General features: G+C 35.5%; 1 protein-coding gene across 1 annotated transcript; it reads right to left on the bottom strand.

Moving 5' to 3' along the window:
• Positions 1-1451: 1451 nt before the first annotated feature.
• On the bottom strand, positions 1452-21957 carry LOC114475305 (zona pellucida-like domain-containing protein 1). The gene is made up of 11 exons (XM_028465996.1): positions 21924-21957; positions 11841-11971; positions 11496-11722; positions 10212-10396; positions 8394-8466; positions 6107-6204; positions 5953-6033; positions 4510-4681; positions 1813-1927; positions 1715-1735; positions 1452-1600 (listed from the first exon to the last, which is right to left on the bottom strand). Exons 2-11 carry the CDS (start codon positions 11962-11964, stop codon positions 1452-1454), a joined length of 1245 nt encoding a protein of 414 aa, XP_028321797.1. The 5' UTR covers positions 11965-11971; positions 21924-21957.
• Between the last annotated feature and the right edge of the window lie 103 nt (positions 21958-22060).

Consider the following 22060-nt stretch of genomic DNA (forward strand, 5'->3'; position numbering starts at 1 on the left):
ATAAGCAAGGTAGTAATGTAATCCTTAATGACCCCACCACCTAGCAACTGAAATGAATAAATGACAGACCTTTTTTACTCTTGGTTTCCACATTGAATTCAGTGTCAATGAAATAATCACAGTCTGAGTTTTGTTTCCAGTGTTTATATAGATTTGGGTCCATATCCGTGATTACCATCAGTAATGTTGTTGTTTAGGTGGATCCTTCGTATTTTCCCAAGTCTTCCATCGTTTTGATGAATATAGGTTTTCCGTTCTCTTCTGCCAGTGGTGTGATGTAAGTCCTGCAGTTTTTCGTCCACGTCTTTAGAATCTTTCCTCCTTTTTTTATTTGGCGTGCCTTCCATGCGATGCTTGCGTTTTTTTTAGTCAGGTTTTCATTAATAAAAACCTTCGTTTCCTTCAGTTTTCTGCCTTGCTTCAATAGTTCTCCTTTGAATTTCACCTTTGTGAAGGTGATTTTTATAGCTCTGTTATCATTTCTCTTTGGCAGGAAATGGCAGGAGTTGATGTTGTCAGGGTTCAGGACAATGTCCTTCGACTCCAGGTAGTCAATGACCTGTTGTTCAATCGATTTTGTTTCTTCGTCACTTTGCGTAACTCCTGGGTTTTATCTTTAAGCCTGTGATGATGACATCTTTCTCTCTTTCCTTTTGTTCCAACTCTTCAACCCTCGCGTTCAGTAGTTTTATCTCTTCAGCATTTCTTTCATTCTCTTCTTTCAGTACCTTTGCTTCACTTTGAAAGGTTTCCAGTGACTTTTCCAGCGTCTTTTCCAACGACTTTATCTCGGCAGATAGACCGTCTTTGAGGTTTCGTAGACCCTCGCGTATCATCTCCTTGACCTCTTCCAAACCCGGATCAGGTTCTGGAGGGCCTCCATGCGGTTTCTTAACCATTTTTCTTTTCGTCATGTTAAACATGAAATCAAAATATAAATGTTAGATAGAAATCTTAAATTAAAACCTTGAATCTAAGTCTAAATGTCACGGGTGAAACTAAATATTTAGCTAATATGCAAATTTACTGGAATGAGCTTTTATTTTCGTACTACTGAATTTTGAGACCGAAGTGCGTGGGCCATTTGTGAAATGACGTGGAATGACCGAGCTGTCTGATTTTTGCATAGTTGAGAGAGAGGAAGTTGGTGTACATTTATTTATTTTGTTGAGACAATTTGTCTGGCTAGAGCAGGTTTCAGTGGTGATTGAATCAGTGGAGATGTAAAGCTGGATGTCATCTGCATAACGGTGGATAATGTTAGGAGCAGCTACAGTTTGCATTGTAAAAATGAAAGAAACAATGACAAAAACATAACTTTAAAACAGTAATTTTATCATTTTAAATTGAATATATACATTTATTTGTCATAAAAAATATGTAAAAATAAGTAAGAAAACAGCATCTTCCTTCTGTTCTACACCAAACGTCTGCTTATAGTTTGGTCACTCCTATGAGAACAGAGTTGGTTTGTTGATAGAAATGTTAGCGTTTTGTTTCTGGTAGAAAATAAATGCTGCCAGACTGAGGCAGATTGTTCCAGCGATGCCTGCGATGATAGACACAGCCAGCACGGTGCTGTTTACCTCCGACTCACCTCCTGGAGGAAGAGAAATCCATTGTATTATAAAAGAGCTGCTAGTGCGTCATTTAAAGTTAGATCAAGATCTCTTTGTTCCACCGATACATTTAATCCCCTCATCACATCACGTACCTCCAGAAGCCTCCATGTGTCCTACAAGAAAGAAGAAGAAAGTGCTTTAAACTCGTTCTCCTGTTCTCAGACACTGAGCAGGAGAATGAAGGTCTCACCTCTGTCTGTGCGGATGGTGACGAGTCCTGAGCTGACGGTGGCTGAGTCGCTCACTGTGGTGTCATGGCTGTCACTCACACTGCTGCGCCTCAATAAGTTGTTAGACGTGCAGTTCTGCAGGGGAGAGACTTTCACTTTAAAACATTTGAATCAAAGCTTTAGCAACGTTATTCGACTTTGGAAAAACTCTAAATGTGCTTCAAATTAAGGATTCATCAATGTGAAGATATTTGATTGTTTTGTTCGTACTTCACTTCAATTGTTCCCTATAACTCACTCCCATTCTGTAACACGTCTTACAACAGAAAGCTTGATACGTATGTAGAACTCATTTCTGCCTGAGGGCCAAATACGGAGCAATTTCATCCCTAGTGAACTTTTAAATATAAATGATATTTAAAGTATGTAAGGCAATGACACTATCAAAGCAATCGGTCCCTGCAGGATTTTCTCTTTTAAATTTCATTGATTTTGTGACTATTTTTTTTCCTCATTTGGGGAAATTATGTTAATAATTTTAGGAGAAAAAATGCAGGATTTTTGAAAAAGAGTTCTTGAGATATTAAAACCAGTCAGGTGAAAATTAATGTTTTTTTCTGTCATTAGGGCCAAATTGGAGGCTCTAAACGGCCACATTTGGCCCCCGGGCCTTGGGTTTGACACGTGATGTAGAGGCTTCATATGTAGAGTATGTGTTGAATAAAAGGTTTGATGGTGATTCTCTGGCAGCTTCACTCAAGAAGCTCAACGAGCCTCCAGAAAATGGCCGAGATTAAATCCAACATGGTTACAAAAGGACGCCGTCACTGGCTATATGTGATGCTAACTGTAGGATGCTAAGTGTAAGACTGGGATGTTAGACTGCTTTTAGTTCAAGGGCCACATGTGATCCAGATTTATCTCAAGTGGACCCAACCAAAGAAATCCAAGCTGTTGATAAGAAAAAAAATGTGGAATTTGTAACAATTTCCTATGAATATTTTCGGATAAGTCTATGCAAAAATAATTCTGTGGACCCGTTTGAATCCTCTGAAGAGCTAAATTCAGCACCAGGGCCTTGAGTTTAACATGTTTGACACAACAGAGAAAACCTTCTCCAACAGCAAACGCTTTCAGTATCAAGAAAAAACTTCAAAGCGGCAGAAAACCATTGTGATGTCATTATACAAAGATGTACTACTGCATTGTTTTTAGTTTCAAAAGGTTTGAAAACCTAAAAACACACCAAATATGTAGTAATTAGTATATATTTGCTCACTTTGATCTTTTTTGTCTCCTTAAAAATATTACTAAATTATTTCTGTAATTTATCATATTATTCAAAGTGTCAAAATCTCACGTGACACGACTGTCTGGCCATGACTGCTTTAAAAAAAAATCTTTTAAACTACGCTAAATCTATTAAAATTTATTCTATTACAGTCCTGTCTAGGACTATAATAGATGTATCGGGCAAGGATACGTCATTGACCACACACCACATTTTTCACACACACACACACACACACACACACACACACACACACACACACACACACACACACACACACACACACACACACACACACACACACACACACACACACACACACACACACACACACAGGCTTTACTAACACCTAAATGTGTACATTATGTATGAAATATATTTTATTGGCATATTTTACACTCAAAACATTGGCTTTAACATGTCATGTACCAACAACTTAAAATAAAAAATAACACAATCTGCCAATGGCTTTTAAACCAACTTTGACTTTAGTGCAACTTAACTGAGGTTTATGTTTAGAACAACAAATAAATGCAGAAAGTTAGTACTTTCTTTTTAGATTTTATTGAAAAAAACACAAGCTGGTCAAAATGCCCAGGTTGCAGCACTTCTTTGTGTAGTTACAATGTCTCCTGCAGTCACACACACACACACACACACACACACACACACACACACACATAAAGGCTTTACTAACACCTTCCAGCATTTTTAGAATCCAATGACATTTCCACGTGATTATTCAAACCAGGGGGTTTCCAAAAGTGGGTCACGGACTAGTTTTCAGCTGGTCAGAGAAAAAAGTCCTGGGGTTTCATGTACAAAGACTTTCTGTGAGAAATGACAATGGTACATGAATCTAGAAAAGGTCTCACGTTCAAACCTATTGAGATGTTTCAACATTTAGCACAAAAACCCCTCCCTGTCCATGTCCCCATTTGAATATAAGGGTGGTACCATGATTCCCGTTTTTTAACAGGTCAGGGACCGTATCAACTCTGAAGTTTAGTAGTAGACAATGAAGCAGAGAAGAAGAGCTCTCCTAATGGACCTTTACTCTCCTTTAAACAGTGCGCTGACATGCTCTGATGGAGATGCACAAACCCTGAGAATAGAAGTCCTTTTGGGTGGGGGTCCTTCAACACACAACTCAGTTTTTATCCCCTCAGGCTGAATGTTTCACTCCAATAGAAAACAAAGGGATGTTTACAGGCAGTGGGGCCGTGTGACATCATCAATCACATGATTTCAAGATGGAGAAACACAGGCTCTAAAACTGTTAATTAGTCCCATTTTTAAAAGGCAATGAAATGAATATGGTGCACAATAATGTTTGACATAGATCTACTAATAAGTACATTTCAAAGATTCTAAAATCAGTGTATGATCCCTTTAAAGGCTTTTCCTTGTGGAGGCGGAGTCTTACCTGAATGAGGGAGGAGCAGAGGGCGTTGTCACAGAGCCGTGTGGCACAGTGAACATAGTAGGTGGAAAGGGTTGCATCGACATTCTGAACGAAGCGAAAAGCCTCAAAGGAGAACCGAGCCTCCTGTCGCTCACCGTTGGCTTCTATCACTGTTTGACCGTCTCTGTTACACCTTTAACAAAACACAGAACATATGTTTGTATATCAGTTTAAAGCAGAAGTACTCACAACAAATAGTGATTGTCAGGACCTTCTTCTACCACTAAGTTAGATTGTTGCTCAACGTTCTAGAGGTTATAGAATCTGTCTGGATTTTCTGTCTTTGAATCATTTTAATAAGAGTCAGGATTCTTGTGTCTTTAATGATATAATAAAGTAATTATAGGACAAATAGAGCCGTGGGTCACTGGTAGAGTGGGTCGTCCAATAACCACAATCCCGCTCTATCCCAGTTATTGTCATTGTGTCCTTGGACAAGGTACTTTACCCACAATGCCTCGTATGAATGAGTGTGAATTGTCCATAAATGTTGGTGGAGGTCAGAGGCCTGAAATGGCAGCGACAGCTACACCTCTGCAGCTGTGGCTAAAGTGTAGCTCACCCCCACTGGTATGATGGTTCCTGTGACACGCTTTGAATCTCATTCAATAAAGTTGGATTAATAAATATTTATATCTAATATTGGAACAGCATCACCGTGGAGCTGAGAGAAATACAAAACTTGGACTATTTTAAAGCTAAATTGAAAACATTCCCTTTTTTAAAAGGCTTATAATTGTGGATGTTTTTAAATGTGTGTTTTCTTGTAGCGCTCTGAGATTCTCTGAATGAAAAGTGCGCTTAAACTAAAATGTATTATTTATAAATCTAATTTTTTTTGTCCCAGAAACTCAATTTAATTACTGTAGATTTTTAAAGTTATTTTCATACTAATTTCATTCTTTATTTTATACATAACTGCGGGGCCGTCACTGTGGGATGTTGAGCAAGTCCCTTGACCCCGAACTGCTCCCCAGGCGCCGCAAAATGGCTGCCGACTGCTCCTCAGGGATGGGTTAAATGCAGAAGACAAATTCCAATAATGTACTAACATTACATGGCCAATTAAAGGCGAAAGCCCGATTTAATTTAATTTAATTTAATTTAATTTTAATTTAATGAAAAGGAAGATGAACAAAATTCTTTTTCATGACCTCGTGAATATCAACGGTAAAGAATGTATTTTGATCAGAATTTTAACAAAAGGTTTCTCCCACTTTCTCTAATTTTTTTTAATGATGCCTTAACATTTCGTCCACATTTTTAAGCCTTTTTAGGTGACAAAGAAAATGGGAAAATTGAGTTCTGCCCAAAAATAGTTCAGCCGATTGAGCCTGTTCAGAGTTTTTTCAGTGTAATTCATAAAAACGTGCTGGTCTGTTGCAGCGTTCATCAGTAACTCACCCAACAAAGAGGTCATAGTGTGTCGTGTTGATGGGGAAAAGTGAGGTGGTGGCGTAGCATTGATCCAGGAGAACATTAAACCTGCACAGGCAGATGTTGGTGAAGACATTGTGTCTTTTTAGTGAAAGTGATAAAAAATTAAAAAAAATGGAACCTGCTGCTGAGGTTGGAAGCTTTCACTTCTACAAAGATCCTGGTCTTTAATTCAAGGCCTTCTGTTGGGATCTGCAGCACAGAGGAGTAGCTGTTGTCCTAAAAACAACGAAAAGAGAATAAAACAATTAAAATGGACATATTAAATTACAGGGGAAATGTGTGTGGATTAAATTTTAATTATGTTTGTAAAAAAAAGCTATAAAAAATCTGGTAGGTTATACTTTATTATGAATTATTATCATTAATATATTAATTTTACAGTTTCGGACCCCGTGATAGGTGCTGTCCATTCCCTGTACAGCAGAGGTGTAAATAGTACTGATATATTCTACTCAAGTAGAAGTAATGGTACTTGATTGAAAACTCAAATACAAGTAAAAAGTAGCTCAATTAAATATTACTCAAAGTAAAAGTTACTAGTTAGTTTCACCCCCCATGTTTATTGTTGGTAATAAATCTTGGTACGCGTCCCTTACATACAGTAAACCTCTGATGTAGAAACCAAATCTACCACAAATAGAACTTCATTTATTTTCACAAAAGGCATCTGTATAAAATAAAAGGTTTGTCACAATGTGCTCCTATTGGTTGATGTGGTGTGAGGCGGGTACGAGGCAGCGATTGGCTGTGTTGTTATCGTCATGTTGTTGTTTGGTTATTGATTCTTTGATCTTGGGAGAGCTTGAACACTGTTCTTTGGTGGTAGTGTTGCTATGGTAATAGGCTATTAGGTCTGATTGTTATGTGATTCTAGACGACTTATTGAGCTGGGATTTTATCATCAAATTTGTTGCGATCTCGTAATCTGTAATGACATTATGTGGAATTTCCATACCAAAACACCCATAAGTATTATTAGGATGATGTGTGTTTCCACTAAAGTAAACTTCAAAGTTTCCCAAGATGCATTTGGAACCTCCAAGGACAAAAACCTTGTTCACACTGAGGCTAAATATCTCTGTTGATTCTCCACCTTTACTTTGAAAGTTCTGAAAACATTTGAAGTGAGAAAGTGACCAAGTAGAATATCAACATGTGCTCATTTGATCCATAAAACTCATAGACACATTTTATTCACATATTTTCAGAGACCCTCCATTGTGCTACTGACTAAACTTCCTGTTAACTTCAAAACAAGAGCCCTATTTACAAAAATGTTAAAAAAAAAAAAAAAAAGGAAGATAAGAAGAGATGCTTTTATTTTGAAAAGGGGATGTTTGATGTTTAAAGCCGGTTCCAGGACCATTTTACGTTCCGCTTACAATGCATCATGGGTAGGGGTGTGTATTGCCTGGCATCTGGCGATACGATTCATATCCCGATACATAGGTCACAATACGATATGATGTATCCTGATATTAAAGTATAAGGCGATTTTTTTTTTTTGTATATATATGACTTAAGAAACAACTAATCTGTAAATGTGTACATTATGTATGAAATATATTTTATTGGCATATTTTACACTCAAAACATTGGCTTTAACATGTCATGTGTCAACAACTTAAAATAAAAAATAACACAATCTGCCTGTGGCTTTTAAACCAACTTTGACTTTAGTGCAACTTAACTGAGGTTTATGTGTAGAACAACAAATACATGCAGAAAGTTAGTACTTTCTTTTTAGATTTTATTGAAAAAAACACAAGCTGGTCAAAATGCCCAGGTTTCAGCACTTCTTTGTGTAGTTACAATGTCTCCTGCAGTCACACACACACACACACACACACACACACACACACACACACACACACACACACACACACACACACACACACACACACACACACACACACACACACGCTGAGTGTATCTACACAAGGTAAAATCTTCACTCATATGTAATTAAGTTTAAAACTTGTCTTAAAGCAGTTTACAACCTTTTTAGTTTTTGATCATGGTTAATATTTTTTATTTATTTTTAATCGATATGGATGCATTTAGAATCGATCAGAGAAGCTCGCAACGTAATATCGCGATATATCGCCAAATCATTTTTTTTCAACACCCCTAATCATAGGTAGGTTTTGACTAGTGTGCCCACTGTGCATACTTAAAAATGTAAGTATACATCCAGGTGTTTCTCACATACTCAATTATTTCATACTATCTAATGTGAACGTACTACAAACTAACTGTGTATGAGTAGTACATTAGTATGTGATTTCAAACACAGCCTAAAACAAGATTAAATGGAATATTGTTCATGTTAAATGGTGATTTTTTTCCCAATTGTTTAGATTTTACCCCTTATTTTATAAAACTTTGCCTGAATAAATTCTTACCGAGTAGAGCCTCATGCTCAACGTGCTGATGAAACTTCCATTATTGTCCCTGACGGCCACGTTGGCTCCAGCCCTGCAGAGAAAGAACTGAGAATGATTGTGGGGGAAAACCCCCAGTAGTCATCATACACTGGGTCACCATGGATACAGTATATGGATGTAAACAAAGCCTCAAAGTGAGACTCATGTTCTACTGAAACAGGACTCAGCTCAGAGGCAAACATGGAAACTCAAGATGTTTCTATAAATGCTTGATCTAAACTTAAGTCGTTCCACTGTCAGATGCAATGCTCAAGAAAACCAATCACATGACATGCTCAGATTATTGTGATTCTGTGTTTTAGCTAAAGTCCAACTTTTGGATCAACTTTAATCCCATGATAACACAATATTGTTATTATAAAAAGGAACTTCTTATCAATTTTTTATTTACAACCTAATGCATATTTTAACAGACTAATACCAGTTTGAACTGGAAAGAAAACCTCAATTTACAACCCTGTTGACAGTAAATACAGCACAAATATTTTAAGGACGGTTAAAAAAACAAGAAACGGTTTCAAAAGATGCAAAAAAGCATTTCTGGGCGGAGCGAGGAGATGATTTACGTTTGTTTTCAAGCTGTCAATCTCAGGGCTTTAAATGACATGTTTCCAAATGATTGAAACCAGAATGTTTTGGGTCGTGAGACTGAATTTGAAGGTCTAGTTTTTGGAGCATAGTACGCTTACTGTATGTGTAGGTCTATTGTCCAAGAGTTTTTTTTTTGTTTGGGAATGGGAGGGAATGGTTCATTTTAGTTTTTTGGGGTTTTTTGTATACTTTACGCAGCATTGTTTGTATATTATGGCCTCAGGTCGTCACCTCGTGCAGACGTGTCATGAACGGTCCAAGAAAGCAGTTCTGCTGGAGTTATTATTTATTAATCTTACTTGTTGTAATATAAGAGGTTTGATTTGTCAGGGTCTGTTTATTTTTGTTTGTGTGTCGCCCTTGTGGTCCACTTTCAGTTCTTTTAGACTTTGTTCTGTGTAGTTTCATGTGTCAACTCTTGTCTTTTCTCATGTCTTCCTGTTTGTGTCTCCGCCTCCCAGTGATGTCAGTGTGTTTGGGTTGTGAGAGACTGTTTGACACTCAGGTGTGGCTCGTTCCCAATCAAGCCTCCCTCACTATTGATCTGAGTGTTTAAATACAGTGTGTGAATGATACCCCCCTTGTTTGATGCTGTATTTTATTTCCTGCTCCCTGTTTTCCTTGTGCCTCCTTTGTTTTAGTTAGACATCACAAGCATGTGCCAGTGGAGGTAAACAAAACACCAAAACGACTAGTGAGCTCCAACCAGCCTTAGCTGCAGTAAATGCTGTACAAGAGTCGTGTCAGCAGTTGTCACGACTCCATCACATCCACAACAGTTTTGATGAACCGGAGAAGCAGCAGAGGGATTGACAGGAAGTAGAGAAGAAGAAAGGTTCTACGTTGCCACCTAGCCACCCGGCGCACACATTACATGGATAAAGAAGGGAGTTTCACACACTTTAGCGTTATCGTGTGCACGCGGAATTCCACTACACGTTCGTGTAAACGTGGAATTAAAAGTGAAAACAACACGCCACTTTCATGTTTTGGTTTGAGAGCGTCTCCATGTAAACGTGGCTTTAGTTTTTGTTAGTTCTGCCAATAAACATGGACTGGTTTTTTGGGCGCTATGCCTGCCTGCTGCCTCCATATCTTTCTGTGATTGGGTCCTCCACCGCCACACCCTTCCAGCGTGACATGAATAACTCAGCTGAGGTATCGATCTGAGGTTCTACTACTTACACACTCATCTGTGTGTTGTTGACCAGGTACTGCAGTGGGTAGCGACAGGAGAACTTGTACACGACCTCCTGATGGTAGGTGATGGTCCCTGTGCTCGGGTCCTTGGAGCAGATCATTCCTGACACGTTGATGTTCTGAATGTTTGAGTACGCTGCAAACACTCCAGTCCCAGTCTCCTGTGTGACCTTCAGATCAAACACATTCAGGTGAGAATGTATCGTGAGCATCACGTCTTTAAAATGCTGAGCCTGAAATGGGGACTGACTGCGACAAAAACTCAGCCCTGGCGTTTTCTGTCCAGACTAGTCCATTACATTATCAACGACACCATGTAGAAACTGTTATTAAGTCAGTGATTCTCAACATGTGGCTCTTTGTCTTGATTTTAAATATTATTCCCCCAGAAAACCTTAAAAGAGAGAAAACTTTTTACCCCCTCTACCTATATTTTTTGGCCATTTTGAAAATTACTTTGCCCCATTTCACTTTTTCAGATTTTAGCTTCATTTTTCCAATTAATACCCCTTTTTTCTTACTTTTTGTCAATTTTTCCAACTTCTTTGACGTTTTCATTTAATTTTTGTCCTTTTTTAAATTTTCTTTCATCCAAAAAAGATACCTTTTGCCCATAAACACCACTCGTTTCCTTTTTTCCCTCTATCTAGTCTCTTTTTGTTCCACATTTAGTCCTTTTTCACTATTGTTTGCCACATTTTGCACATTTAAGCTACCTTTCCAATACATACCACCTGGATTGTTTTCATTTGCCCATTTTTTTGGACACTCTCCATTTTAGTCACTATGGACCCTTTTAAATATCAAATCTAAACGTTAAATCTAATGTTACATTTAAACATAAATATTAAATGCTAAATCTAAATGTCATGGGTAAAACTAAATATTTAGCTAATATGCAAATTTACCAGAAGTACCAAAATAAAAGCTGATTGACGCAAACAAATGCTATCCGCGGTCTTTTCAGACAGCGTGACTGCGCTAACATTTAACATTTAGATCTAGATTTAACCTTTGAATTTAAACATTGACAATATAAATTTCAGAAATATTTCTCTAAATCTGGTCAAAAGTAACAAAAATTCTCATATGTTTTTTAAACGTGGTTTGTTGCTAAATATTTTTGCCACTTTTGGACCATTTTTGACCTGTTACCATATCAACCTCCACTCGCCCGTCAAAAAAGAAATGTAGCAGATTGGACCGGCCCACCGGGACGATGCCCGGTATACCAGATGACCAGTCCACCCCTGGCCTGAAACTACCTACGGTTAATGTGCTGGAGCAGGAAGTGATTCCCTCATCACTCAGTGAGAAGTTGAACTTGACCACAGGAGGATCCACCGTCCAATCGGCCGTTCCTTTGCACTGATCTTTGGAATGCTGGGAGTTTAGTGACAGCAGTGACTCGTTGTATCCGTTAAAATAGACAGGACACAGGAGGATGTGGAGGTGGACTGACTGGGAACCGCAGAACACCTGGATGTCTGAGTTAGCTTAACACAGAAGAACATTCCAGAGTTTAGGGGCACTTTGTCTCTTTAAATTATTATTATAGTACATCATCATTATCCCTCCTCACCTGTACGGTGGTCTCTGTGGACATTCACTGACCTGGACTTCTGAAGGTGGAGTGTCCCAAACAGACATTCTGAGCCTGGACCAGGAGCAGCAGGTTGAGGTGAACAGTGAGAAGGGTTAGAAGCATCATCATCATCATCATCATCATCATCATCATCCGGTAGCTGAAAGATAGTGGATAGAGATAAAAACCTCAAACACAAAGACAACATGCGCTTCATCAATCAAAATGGATCTTTGTCCAAATGATTTTATGAAAATACATTTAAAATAATTAAACTTTGTGGACAGTTATGTCTTAATATTTGATTGGGTTCTCATGATAATAAGAGTCAAATGAACAAAATAAAAACCACATGATTCCACGTAGAGGGAAAATGTTCTCACACCTCACAGAAAGGTCTAAGGTCACATCTGGGAATTGAACCTCGAGCCTTCAGTGCTATAAGTGTTAAGAAATGTACAGTATCTCCATTTTAAACTTCCAACTTTGTAATTATTGATTTACTTTCGTTCATATATGTCAAACTCATGGCCAGGGGGGCAAATCCGGCCATTTGGAGCATCCAATTCGGCCCGCAGGAGAAAATAAAAATGACGAGTCATTGTGTAAATGAAAGTCAATATTTGCTGGTCTCACATTTTTAATGTGAAACTGATAAAAATTACATAATCCTCAAATTGTGACTTAAAATTTCCCTTAAATAGAAATTGTTCACAAAACCTAGGAAGTTTAAAGTGAATAATATTATTGTGTTGTGAATGATATCTGATATATTTTGTAATTTAAGATGAATATAGAAGTGCAAACTAAGGCACAATGATGCTGAAATTACTTGTTTTTTTGCCTAAAATCTGTGGTCCATTGATATCAAATTGCTCCATTTGTGCCCCTGAACTAAAATGAATTTGACATCATATAGTTTTATTTGATTGTAATGATCTATTGGTCATGACGTTTTCCATACACGAGTCTATGATCCTGAAATTCATTTTATTTTTTATCTATAAGATCTGCTTTTTGTTTTGTTTTTTAATATGTAAAAAAAGAAACAATATGCAGGATGTATTATAACAGGATCAGACTTTAATGCTTTAAGGCAGTGTTTTTCAATCTTGGAGAGGGGACCCCAAATTTAAATGTGGTCGTCTAAAATGTCTAGTAATTGATTAAGAAATAAAAAAAACAACCTGATTAAATTAATTAAAAACCACACATTGTCTCACATAACTGTATTCTATACTTTCACATTCTCAAATAAATAAAAATACTTTTTAAAAAAGAAATCAGGATAAAAATATGAGTATCTTTGTCACTTTGTGCACAAATATGGCAACTCATAACACAATATAACAATCATGATCAAAAACTACAAAGGTTGTAAACAACTGCTTTAAGAGGACAAGTTTTAAAAATAATTACATGTGAGTGAAGATTTTTCGTCTTACCTTGTGTGGATGCACTCAGCGTGTGTGTGTTGTCTTAGCTATAGTCTGGTGTGTGCGTGTGTGTGTGTGTGTGTGTGTGTCCACTATGTCAGTGTCTTATACTGGCCTAGTTTCCATCTGAACACACTTGACAGGCGTCTCAGAGAGAAGAAAAACTAGAACAGTAAACAGATCATCTGACAGGTGAAGAACAATGAGTGACCCAACATGTCAAACATTATGTCAGACACGTTATGGATCATCACCTCAGACATGAGCTCAACCCAAAGTTACTGAGTTTGAGGAATAAGGTCAACAAAGCCATTATTTATCCATGTTATTTTCAACATTTCTCCATTCATTTTGTCTTTTTTTTAGTCACCTTTATGCAGCATTTTTTTCTTTTTGTGTTTTTTCTTATCCATTTGTCTATTTTTCAGTAATTATGTATGTTTTAGTTATTTTTATTTCTGTTATTGTCTGTTGTCTGTTTAGTTAATTTTGTGTATTTTCCATTGTCATTTTGTGTATTTCTTTTGTCATTTCGTAAAGGTTTGTTTTTGGTCTATTTTTGTAAAACTTTTGGTTAATTTTGTGTATTTCTGTTGTCATTTTATATTTTTCAGTTATTTTGTTGTCCTTTTTTGTATCTTTCTAAATTTTATATTATGTCATTTTGTCTCCGTTAATTAAAAAAAAAGTAATTTAGTGTATTTCTGTTGTCATTATATATATATTTTTTTGTTATTTTTCAGTTAGTTTGTTGTCCTTTTGTGTATTTTATTTATATTTATATGTTTGAGCTCAACTCAAAGTTACTCAATTTGTAGAATAAATTCAACGAAGCCATTATTTAACCATTTCTTTGTAGATCAGCAGGAAAACAGGTGTAAATGTCTAAGGACATTAGTTCTATATCGTAAAGACGTTATATAACCAAACGGTTTCAGTCCTGAGAAAAAAAGAAGCTACACTATAAACTCTGGTGTAAATTCCCCGTTTCTGCCGAGGGCAAATTCTTTTTGCTCAGAAATGAGGTCTTCAACACATCATCAGTACCATTACCTACAGAAAGACACACCCAGACAAACAAAGACCCCCTCCCTCCAGGACCCCCCACACCCCCCGACAATGGAAGGGATCCAGTAGTAAGGAGATGGTCTGTGTTAGCTAAAGTCAGGCTAGCTCATAGACGTCTTTATACTTTGAGGTGAAGCTTAAAGTAATCATGTGAATAAAACCAAGGCTTAAGTAATAAGAGAACCTCAGACTTTGATCTTTCTTCTGAACCGCATGCGTCAAACTCGAGGCCCGGGGGCCTAACCTGGCCCTTTAGAACCTTCAATGTGGCCTTCACTGGAAACAACAGACGACATGAATCATTGTGTAAATTACCAACTAATTCATTTATGTATATCTCAGCCTCTCCAAATAGACAAATGCATTAAACTCCACAATATTTGCAGGGCTCACAGTTTAGTACGTCACACGATGGCGGTCATTGTAAATCTGAATTTGTTAAAAGAACTCAGAATTTTCCAAAATCCAGCAAATTTCCTCAAACGATTCCACAAAATGTCCCCAAATTAAATAAAAATTGAGGGAAATTGAAAGTAAAGATCCTACAGGGACTGATATATGCCACGTGTTGCTTGGATGTTGTCAGTGTCGTACATATTTTACATATCATTTATATGTGGAAGTGCAAACTCAGGTAGAATATTGTTAAAATAAGTCGTTTCCCCACCTAAAATCTGCAGCCCACTTGAGATTACACTGCTCTGTATTTGGTCCCTGAATGAATGACTTTGACACCCGTGTTCTAAACCTTATCACAGCCAACTGATAGATCAGAGACTGACGCACACATACAACACATGTTTTTATTGCTTGTACTTTACTACAGCCATTAATATTATTTTGGAAACTTTTACTGAAACACATTTTAAGTCAAATATTGCAGTATTTATTCAATAACAATGTGTGGGATGTAGTTAGTAAGTACTTTAACATATGGAACACAATATAGAAGAAAAGATCATTAGTCCAGTTTAGTTTGTGTCTATAATGTTCAGCTACACGTAGCTTAAAGCTTTTCTCTGTAATGTATTTCATTAAAGTGATTCACTTCATCCACAGCTGCTGTTTACACATTAGAAACTATCAGATTCTTCTTGTTCTGAACATTTTTATCATAAGAGATACTAACACGAGAGAATGGAGCGTTTTATGGGCTTATTTATTAAAGGCTCAATAATTGTAAATGAAATTTAGCAATTGAGAATAGAATTGTAATTGATTTCAGGGGGAAAATAGCATTTGTAATTAGAAAAAACTGGCTAACAATGGTAATTGATTTGTAATTCAACATGGATAATTGAAGACATAATTGTAATTTAAAAATGTAATTGACCCCAACCCTGGAGTGTGGGGTAGAAAAAGAGAGTGTGGAACATCCAATGTCTAACTGTGAAAAGCAGTGGCAGAGGTCCCTGCCCAGAATCAGGCCCTCTAGAGCCTAGGTCCTCAAAGTGGGGTACGGGTACCCCCAGGGGTATTCAAATTGTCATAGGGGGCACATGAATAAAAAATTAAAATTGGAATCTAGAATATAAATCGATCAGCAGTCAGTAGCCACCAAGCATTGCCACAAATTACACATTCGCTAATATACGTAAGACTACCCATGCAAGGGCTTAATGTTTGTTTGAATATTGGGGGGCTTGAGAATTAATCCCCTCCGGGGGGTCAGGGGTCATCCCTCAGAACATTTTCAACAAAATGCATGCAATTTCCTACATTCTGGTGCATTTTAACCTAATGAACAAGTAAGAAAATCTTAATAAAAACATTGTCATTTCATTTTTAATGCCCAAATACTATAATTTACCATAAATAGACCCTAAAAACAACTGCAATTACAATTCACATACTTAAAATGGGCTAATAACGCATAAGGCAGAAAAAATGACAAAAATTAAAAATCACCAAAATCGAAGGTAAGGCATAATTTTCAAAAATTTCAAAAAATGAAAATCGAGTTAGGAACATGAATAGACCCGAAAAACAACTGCGATTACAATGCACATGCTTAAAATGGGCTAATAACGCAATAAGGCAGAAAAAATGACAAAACTTAGAAATCACCAAAATCGAAGGTAAGGCTATAGTAAGGCATATTTTTCAAAAATTTTCAAAAAAAAAAAAAAATGAGTTAAGACCATAAATAGACCCTAAAAAACAACTGCAATTACAATGCACATACTTAAAATGGGCTAATAACGCATAAGGCAAAAAAAATGACAAAAAATAAAAATCACCAAAATCGAAGATAAGGCTATAATAAGGCATATTTTTCGGAAAATTTCAGAAAATAAAAATTGAGTTAGGACCATAAATAGACCCTAAAAACAACTGCAATTACAATGTACATACCTAAAATGGGTTAATAATGCAATAAAGCACAAAAATTAAAAATCTTAAAAAGCGAAGGTAAGGCATGATTTTCAAAAATTTCAAAAAATAAAAACTGAGTGAGGACCATAAATAGACCCTAAAAACTACTGCAAATATAATGTGCATACTTAAACTGGGCTAAGAATGCATTAAAGCACAAAAAATGACAAAAAATAAAAATCACCAAAATCGAAAGTAAGGCGAAAGGTATATTTTTCAAAAAATTTCAAAAAATAAAAATCACCAAAATCGAAAGTAAGGCGAAAGGTATATTTTTCAAAAAATTTCAAAAAATAAAAATTGAGTTAGGAACATAAATAAACCCTAAAAACAACTGCAATTACAATGCACATACTTAAAATGGGTTAATAACACAATAAGGCACAAAAAAATGACAAAAATTAAAAATCACCAAAATCGAAGGTAAGGCTACAGTAAGGCATAATTTTCAAAAATTTCAAAAAAATAAAAACTGAGTGAGGACCATAAATAAACCTTAAAAACAACTGCAATTACAATGCACATACTTAAAGTGGGCTAATAAAGCAATAAGGCTGAAAAAAGTACAAAAATTAAAAATCACCAAAATCGAAAGGTAAGGCATATTTTCAAAGATTTCAAAAAATCTGAGTTAAGATTATGAATAGACCCTAAAAACTACTGCAAATATAATGCACATACTTAAAATGGGCTAATAATGCAATAAGGCAAACAAAAAGACAAAAATTAAAATCAGGTAAAAATCAAAGCAAGACATGATTTCCAAAATTTTCAAAAAAATATAAGTTAAGACCATAAAAAGACCCTAAACACTACTGCAAATGTAATGCACACATTTAAAATGGGCTAATAATGCAGTAAGGCACAAAAAAATGGCAAAAAATTAAAATCACCAAAATCGAAGGTATGGCTACATAGTAAGGCATATTTTTCAAAAAATTTCAAAAAAAAAAAAATTGAGTTAGGACCATAAATAAACCCTAAAAACAACTACAGTTACAATGCACATACTTAAAATGGGATAATAATGCAATAAGGAAGAAAAAATGACAAAAATTAAAAATCACCAAAATTGAAGGTAAGGCTAGAGTAAGGCATTTTTTTCGAAAGATTTCAAAAAATAAAAAATGAGATAGGACCATAAATGGACCCTAAAAACTACTGCAAATATAATGCGGATACTTAAAATGGGCTAGGAATGCAATAAGGCACAAAAATATGAAAAAATTTAAAAATCACGAAAATCGAAGGTAAGGCTATAGTACGGCATAATATTCAAAAATTTCAAAAAATAAAATAAAGTTAGGACCATAAATAAACCCTAAAAAAAATTTACAATTACAATGCACATACTCAAAATGGGCTAATAACGCAATAAGGCAGAAAAAATGACAAAAATTAAAAATCACCAAAATCGAAGGTAAGGCATGTTTTTCAAAAAATTAAAAAAAAAAAAAATTGAGTTAGGAACATATGTAGACCCTAAAAACAACTACAATTACAATGCACATACTTAAAATGGGCTAATAATGCAATAAGGCAGAAAAAAATGACAAAAATTAAAAATCACCAAAATCGGAGGTACGGCAAATTTTCAAAGATTTCAAAAAATCTGAGTTCGGATCATAAATAGACCCTCAAAACTACTGCAAATATAATGCGCATACCTAAAATGGGTTAAGAATGCCATAAGGCACAAAAAATGACAAAAATTAAAAATCACCAAAATCGAAGGTAAAGCTTTAGTAAGGCATTATTTTCAAAAATTTCAAATAATAAAAATTGAGTTAGGACCATAAATAAACCCTAAAAACAACAGCAATTACAATGCACATACTTAAAATGGGCAAAGAATGCAATAAGGCACAAAAAATGACAAAGATTTGACAAAAATTTCCAAAAATTGAAGATTAGGCTTTAGTAAGCCATAATTTTTTTAAATAAATAAAATAAAATGAACTAAGACCACCATTAGACCCTAAAAATTACTGCAAATCTAATGCACACACTTAAAATGGGCTAAGAATGCAGTAAGGCACCAAAAATTACATAAATCACAAAATCACCCAAAAACAGAGGTAAGGCAAAATTTTCAAAAACTAAAAAAAAAAGCGAGTTAAGACTATCATAACATCGTAAGACTACTTTAAATATAATGCACATACTTAAAATGGGCTCAGAATGCAGTAAGGCACAAAAAGTGATAAAAGTAAAAAAATCACCCAAAATTGTAGGTAAGCCTTTCGTAAGGCATATAGTTAAAAAATGTCAATCATTAGACCATAAGAAACTACTGCAAATATAATGCACATACTTAAAATGGGCTACAAATGCAGTCAGGCACAAAAAAAAAAACACAAAAATAATAAAGTCTTAAAAAATTGGAGGTAAGGCTTTAGTAAGGCATATTTTTCAAAAATTAAAAAAAAAAAAAAAAAAAAAAAAAAGTGACCCTAAAGACTACTGTAAATATAATGCACACACTTAAAATGAGCTATGAATGCAGTAAGGCACAAAAAAATGATAAAAATAAAAAAAATCACTTAACAGAGGTAAGGCTTTAGTAAGGCATATTTTTTTAAATTTAAAAAAAAAAAAATGAATTAAAACCACCATTAGACCCTAAAATTACTGCACACATTACTACAAAAATTGCAAAATATGGTGCAAAAATATGGTGATTAGCATATTTGGGAGGGCTGGCTTCATTAAGAGCAATAAATCTTATTATTATATTATTATTATAACTTATTATTACATTTTTGAGCTGTCTCTGTAAGGCATGTTTCACCTAATTGATGATCAGTTATAAGATCACTCAGTAAAAGAGGTTTAAACAAAAACGATCTGATATCTATTGTGGGCTTTAGTTTGTATTGTGTTGCTCTGTACTGCTCAGCACAGTGTTTATGGGGTATAATTGCTCTTCATTTTGAGTAAAGGGTTTATCTATGGAAGTGTTTCTTGTAACTGCTGGTTTATTTTCAGCTAGTCATACACTTGTGGAGCTGTGAATCACAGCCTGTACATTTATATTTAGCATTTTTGCTTTTTTTTAATAGATCAGCACGTTTCCAAAAGAGGTCGAAGTTATCAATAAACGTGAAATTATGGAGTTTGCAGCAGGATTGTAAGAAGTTGTGCAGTTGTAATAGGCGACTAAATCGTCCTATACCCCTATTTAATGTAGGAAGAGGACCAGAAATGAATATTGATTTCCCACATGCCTTTAGAACGTTAAAGAGAAGGTTAAACTTGTTCATGGTTCGTATCAATTCACATCGGGTGGTATCGTTCATCCCTACATGTAACACTGTTTTAGTGACAGTTGCTGGCAGCGTGGGTAACATTTGATTAAGTTTGTTTAAGATAGTTTGAACTGTCGCACCTGGAATACAGTGTGTGATGACATTAAAGAATCTAATATTCCTTGTTATTGAATAGCTGATAATGAGTGTAGTTTGTGGAAAAACAGTGTTAAGAGCGAGTGTGCGCCTGTTATACTGACCGGGAACGTCCGGAGGGCGGATCACAGCTGGCTGTGGTGGAGTTTCCGTCCTCGGAATTGACTGGCGTTGGGGCGTTTTTTCAAATTTAAAAAACATTGAATTAAGACCACCATTAAACCCTAAAAACTACTCTATATATAATGCACACACTTAAAATTGGCTATGAATGCATTAAGGCACGAAAAAATTCCAAAAATTTACCAAATCACCCAAAAGCAGAGGTATGGCTTTAGGAAGGCAATTTTTTTTTTTTTTTAAAAAAAAAAAAAAAAAAGCGAGTTAAGACTATCATAACACACTAAAAACTACTGTAAATATATTGCACATACATAAAATGGGCTACGAATGCAGTAAGGCACAAAAAATGACAAAGATAAAAAAAAAATCACCCAACATCAGAGGTTAGGCATAATTTAAAATAATAATAATAATAATTGAATTAAGACCACCATTAGACAATAAAAATTCCTGTAAATCTAATGCACACACCTAAAATGGGCTAAGAATACAGTAAGGCACAAAAATGATGAAAATTGTAAAATCACCCAAAAACAAAAATAAGGCATAATTTTCAAAAATTTCAAAACATAAAAATTGCGTTAAGACCATCATTAGACCCCAAAAACTACTGCAAATATAATGCACATACTTAAACATGTCTAAGAATGCAGTAAGGCACACAAAAGGACAGAAATTGAAAAATCACACAGAATCGGAGGTTAGGCTTTTGCAAAACATATTTTCCAAAAAATTTTTTAAATTGAGTTGTTGTGATATTAACAAAGGAAAAATACGAGCCCTTAAAAATATTGTGGAGTTACAATAAATTGGAGAATTTGTGTTTTCTACAACTGGATTTTTTGTGAATTTGCACAGTTTTCTCTGTCATTTTTATTTTCTCCTGCAGGCTGAATTGGATGCTCCAGAGCAGAGGTTCTCAAACTTTTATGGCTCAAGTTCCTTCTTTCTCTGAATCCGAGTCCCTCTTTTGTCCGACTACAACATTTTGCTTAGAAAACTATTTAAAAACAACTGTTGAGCATAATGATAGAATGAAGGAATGATAACACACCTTTTAAATAAGCTCATTTTGTAAATAAGAGGAAACAAACAGTATTTATTCAGTGTAGTGGTTCCCAACCTTTTTTGGATCGTGACCCCATTTTGATAACAATAATTTCTGGAGACTCCAAAGACATTTTTTTCTAGAATTAGTTTTTGAGCTTGTTTGAGCTCAGTTTTTTTTTTTTTTTCTGCATTTTAGTTGAACTAGATTTATATTTCACAAAGTGAAAATATAGAAATACAGTTATTTAAGATTGTGTGTTGCTTTAATCTGAAAAAAATAAAAATACAAGAGTAATAATTAAAGTATTTCAAAACTCTTTAAATTTTTCTGAAAATTTAGGCAACCCCATTTTAACTCCAGGCGACCTCACATGGGGTCCCGTCCCCAAGGTTTAAAAACACTGATTTAGTGGCTCCTGAATAGATTTATTTCTATAGTTTTTATCATTTCGGGTCATCTCGCCTGTAGTGGGACCAAGACTGACACTTTATTTGTTCATTTTTCTCTTTCACTCTCTCAAGTACCCTCTGTAGTGCCATAGCGTACCCCTAGGTGAACACGTGCCTCCATTTGAGAAACCCTGCTCTAAAGGGCCGGATTTGGCCCCCGGGACTTGACTTTGACACATAAACCTATAGAGTCCATGTAACATACTCTGATACAGTAGGTGGCGGTATAGACCTTTCCAATCATGGCTGAAACCTGCCAGAAAATCAAAAGAAGAAGAAGAAAAAGTCTTTTTATCATCTCGCATTGCAAATCCGTCTGCGCTGCTTCTTGTCTGTGATTGG

This window comes from Gouania willdenowi, chromosome 14 (assembly GCF_900634775.1).
Source record: "Gouania willdenowi chromosome 14, fGouWil2.1, whole genome shotgun sequence".
NCBI lineage: Eukaryota > Metazoa > Chordata > Actinopteri > Blenniiformes > Gobiesocidae > Gouania > Gouania willdenowi.